The sequence below is a fragment of the Montipora foliosa genome, chromosome 12 (assembly GCF_036669935.1).
Source record: "Montipora foliosa isolate CH-2021 chromosome 12, ASM3666993v2, whole genome shotgun sequence".
Lineage (NCBI taxonomy): Eukaryota > Metazoa > Cnidaria > Anthozoa > Scleractinia > Acroporidae > Montipora > Montipora foliosa.
In genome coordinates, this window is record NC_090880.1 from 13,599,592 (window position 1) to 13,604,687 (window position 5,096).

General features: G+C 39.3%; 1 protein-coding gene across 1 annotated transcript; it reads right to left on the reverse strand.

Annotated features, from left to right (window-relative positions):
• Positions 1-3,760: 3,760 nt before the first annotated feature.
• On the reverse strand, positions 3,761-4,405 carry LOC137980811 (uncharacterized). The gene has a single exon (XM_068828229.1). The coding sequence runs from the start codon at positions 4,403-4,405 to the stop codon at positions 3,761-3,763; it is 645 nt and encodes a 214-aa protein (XP_068684330.1).
• Between the last annotated feature and the right edge of the window lie 691 nt (positions 4,406-5,096).

The window sequence follows — 5,096 nt, forward strand, 5'->3', positions numbered from 1 at the left end:
TGTTATTGCATATCCGGTTGAATTTTATTACAAATCCGGTTGATATTACAAATCCTGTTGTTTATTACAAATCAGGGTGATACAGCTGGTACCCATTTATACACGTGGGTGGAGAGAGGCACTGTGAGAGTAAAGCATCTTGCCCAAGAACACAACACAATGTCCTCGGCCAGGACCACTCAATCCGGAGTCAAGTGCACTAACCATGAGGCCACCGCGTCTCCCACGTGCTTCCCACGTGCCTTACATAACTTTAACATTATTATAATTAAGTGACAGTGCTAGATAAGTAGAGTTTTTGGATTTGATGTCCCTTACAGGGCACTGTATTCCAGTAAAGGGTGCAACATACTCTTGAAAAATAGTAGGAAAATCGTAAATAACAAACTTCTGAAAGGTCGGACAAATTTAAAACGCTTAAAACGCTTCGGTTGTTTGGCCTTCCTCAAATAACATTGAAAGGTTAAAAGTTAAAAACAAAAATCAACCCTGAAAACTGGAAGCCACTTTTAAAGGAAAATAACAAAAGCTAAACAATAATATGACATATGACAATAAAAAGTAATAATTACAGGTAGAAAATCGAGCTGAATTGGATCCCTAATTAAGCTTTAAAAAGTTACAACAGGGCGATACAGGTTACATACCAAGGTGTGAATGGCAATTACAGAAAAGTGCGTTAATTCAGGTTGAAATTGCAGAGGGGCAATTTTAATAGTACACGATAGGAGTTAGAAAAATACAGCGATGATTTGATGATTTGAGTTTTTAAAAGAATCTAAATTCCCACCTCTTGTTGAGGCCATGCAGCCGCAAGGTAAACAACTGGGTCATCCAATATGCTTTCCTAGTTAAAAGGAGGTGTTTTAAACGTTGCTTATATATATGTAATATATGTATATATAGATATTGCTTATATATATAACACTGTAAATAGTTTGTCTTTGGCTGCTTTCAAAATACAAGGTATTGAAAGCTTAATGTAAGCCTCACAAATCAAAACCAAGCATAATTTTGCTCTCTCGGTTTGACACGTAAACACCTGTTGCAGTTGATACAATATGTGAACTACAAAAATCCTTGTGAATGCTCACGAAACCTAAAGAGTTGTATATGGCTCTATCTTTTAGAGGGGTGCTTCTTCTGCTCTGTTGCGGGAATGGTGAATGAAGCGTCCTTTGGCGGAAACTTTTTTGAGAATGTTTCCCCAAACTTACTCGGCACCTTCTTCATGGTGTTGAAGGGGATATTTAAGGAATAGAACTCCTGAAAGGTAAAAAGAATGGACAATTGCATGTAAACTTAGCCGACAGGTGGTAGAAAAGTATCCTGCATACCGAGCAGTAATTGGGGGTACACCTCTCAATTTTTGACTTGTCCCTAATTTTATAAAGGAAGTTTTTCTTTTGCTCAGTAACACTTGCTCTGCAGGCAAGTAGAAAAGTTGAAGGCATTTCTTGCGGCTCTAATGCTTACTTTTCATTAAGTCGAGATCCAACTTCTTCAAGTCCCCCGCCAACTCCTCTTGTGTGAAAAAGAGGGTCGCCATCTCAATGCGGCGATGTGACGCTCTTTGACCCAATGTCAAAGTATTCCGACACTTTTTTTGGCTGGCTGGTGACAAACCTTCCAAAGGGAACTGTGCTGCAAAGTGTTTGGCGCTGGATGAGGCTCCAAAGGTATCTAAGGTCTATAAAATACAATACATGAAAGCATATTATTGGACCCCTCTTACCTTTTTCCCATCAAAGGCAACATATCCTCAATTTGGAGTATTTTTCAGTCTGTTTGTCGCACTGACAGGCCGTCATTTGTCCTATTTCCATAGAAAGGTTTGGCTCAAGTGAGAGTGAAGACAAAAAAGAGTTGTGTTGCAATCCAGTAAATTATATAACGGTTACTTCCAGACGACTGAGTGAATTGTTACTAACTTCCATAGTTCTCTCATATGGTTTGTGTCCTGCATTATCTGATGGTATTGCTGGTTTCTTCTCATGCAAATCAGATCTCAAGTTGGATATCTTGTGTTTCAAATCCTAGATATCATCTTGTACGGAGCATCTCCTGCATACCTAAAAGACACTAATGACAAATTGTACTGTTGAATACGTGAACAGTTAAAAACAAACCAAAATATACAGTGGAAGTGATAAATATAATCCTAACTGCAACAGCTAACCTCGGTTATTTCTTGATTTCTGGTGCTTATGGAAGTTGATGGTTCAAAATTCAGCAAATCTACATAGATGCAGTTGGTACCAAAACTTGTATCCATATCTGGTTGTATTAATTCATCACACTACCTTTCTTGAATATTGTTTCCAGTTCCAGAAATTGCTCCTGATCCACCCTCATGTCATCTTCGTCTTGCGCTCTGAACATCTTGTCCTCTTCCTTGTCTTGCATTTGTTCCCATTTACTTGTTTCCTCGTGACGTTTTCTGTCTCCTTTTTCTCCTTCACATTCCAATCTCATCTTCCTTTTATCTTCTTTCTTTCCTTCAAGTTGATGTTCCATTCGTTCCCATTTTTCGTTTTCTTCTCGCCTCCTTCTCTCATCTATTTTCCATTCCTTTTCATCATTCTTTCCCTTCTCTTCCATGCGTTCATTTTTGTTCCTTCCTCCCCACAATTTTAATCTAATGTGATTTCTATAACTTCAGTTCGGTTTCTCTCTGCCAGATCAATGTAATTTCTTTCTTCTGGGCTTTGTTCTTAAAGAAATCGTTCCCATTCCTTTCTTCCCTTGGTAACTTGGGCCTTGATCTTGAGCTCCTCTTCAGCCTCAACTTACTTTTCTTGGGCTTTCTTTAGCAGTTGCTCTATCCCATCCAGTTTGGTTCTCTCTTCTTCTTGTCTTCTTTTTCTTCTATTTTTGATTTCACCGTCCTCTGGCTTTCTTCTTTTTCTGTTGCACCACTCGCCCCTATTCAAATATTTCTTCACGTTTTCTTTTGTCTTCTCCATTTTCATCTTCCTCTTTCTTATCCTGTTGTTGTTGCCGGCATTCACATTTTTGTTTCTCGCTCTCTTTGATGTTCTCTCTTGAATTTATCTCTTTCTTGTTTGCATGTTGTTTTCCTTGTTCCCTTGTTTGATTCCTTTCTTCTTCTTCCCTTTTACTCTTTCTTTCTTGCTCTTTCGTTCTTTCTGGTTCAAATTTAGATTTCATCCTTCTTTCCCCCTCTGTCTCTCTTGCTGCTTGGGGTACTTCTCTCTTACCTTTTAGGTCTGCTGCTGACAAAAACGCTTTACTTTGCTCGCAAAGAATCCTTTTTCTCTTTTCTTCTTTGCTCTTGCATTCTCACTTTTTGCCCCCCTTTCGATTTTTTTCCAATTTCGAAAATTTGCTCCTCGGCTTTCCTTTTCTATAACATTCTGTCATCTTTATTTTCCTTTCCATTTCATTGTCTTTTTGATGTGGTTCACCTTGGAGCGTCCCTCTTTCATTTTTCTTATGCTCCAATATTCTATCATTCTGCCACTTTTTCTCTTTCAGCATCCTTTGTTCTATGAAAGGAAGATACTCGTCCTTCTCCTTTTCTGCCTTCCGGAAAGTACTAAGGGTTTTACCCTCCTCCTTCTCCTCCTCTTCAGTGTACTATTCATTTGCTGTCAAGAAATCTGGTAAAGGGTACTATTAGAATTATTTCATCTCTCGGTTGACAGGTCACAGCTGTTGATAATTTAAGTTATCATTTTGTTTCATGTGTAGGATAGCTGATGGTAGCAACTACATCCTGTTTTGGAGATCTTAAGAATTATGTTCCCATTCCGGTTCCATGAGTTTGGAAATGGAAAGAATTCTCTTTCAAGATAAGTCTTTGCATTTCTCTGAGGAAGTGAGTTGGAATCGGAAGCTCGTTTCCATAGAATGTTTCGTATGTTCTACATACAATTTCGATTCCTTCCTCCTGTGGGATGTTAGTGTAAAGGCTAGTAACGTCCATTGAGACAAGGGTTGTGTCTCTTGCGACTTTAGTTTTCTCTATAAAATTTAAGAAATCTGTCGTATCTTTGAGGTACGATTTTTGTGTTTTAGCAATAGGCTGAAGTAGGTGATCAACAAATGATGAGATTCGTTCAGTGGGGCCTTCGCAGCCTGATATGATGGGTCTCCCCACCGGGTTAGGTTTGTGAATCTTTGTAAGAGTGTAGAAAACAGGAATTCGTGGCGGGTTTGGGGTCACAGATAACCATTTTTTAGTCATGTCGTCAATGTGGTCTCCGTGATGGAGCGCATTGATGATCTCTTTTGCTTTTTGAGAGGTTTCTAATGCCAAAGGTGATGAAAGCGGCTTGTAGTTTTCTTTCTCGTCTAAGAGAACCTGACCCTCTCGTATTTTGTCTTTAACGCCTAATAATGTTATTGTTCTGCTTAAGCTCTTTAAGGGCTTGGCGTTCATTGATAGGCAAGTTGTTTCTAGGTTTAGAGATTTTGACCTCCGCTAGTTCAGTTTTGACCTCTTCTAGATATGAGTCAAGGGTGACCGATGGCTGAACCGGTGGCTCCCAATTAGATTTCACGTGGAAGGGATGTGGCTTTTTATCTTGGCCATAAAAGATGTATTGTAGACGCATTCGCCTAGCCAATGCTTTGAAATCGTGTAGGAGTCGAGTTCTTATGTGACTCTCGTTTGTCACGCGAGTAACATGCCCCTGCACCATGCATGTCCCTGCAACATGACCTCTCGTGTCTGCCTACCTTTAATGCGCTCTGGGAGATTATCCCAGGGCTTAGGCGCACAAACAGAAAAAGCGTGATCCCCACTTGATTTTACTCCTTACAGACTCATAAGTTTCTAACAAATCACGAATAAAGCTAGGAATTGGTGGGCGAAACAGAGTCAAACGAGAAATAAACGTGAGAGTCATCGGTGTAAAAATGGAACTTCTTAATATTTGTATCTCATGGCCGTAGCCAGAACAAAATTCTGACTGAGGCAATGTCCGTGGTTAAATTCTCTTCAAAGGTATTTATTGCGTTTTTGATGCCTGTATTTAAGAACTGTGAACAGTTTATCAAGTTTGAGTGTCATAATGGTGTCACCTTTATTCTGGAAGAGGATGACTTAAGAATAACCTAACACTACCATT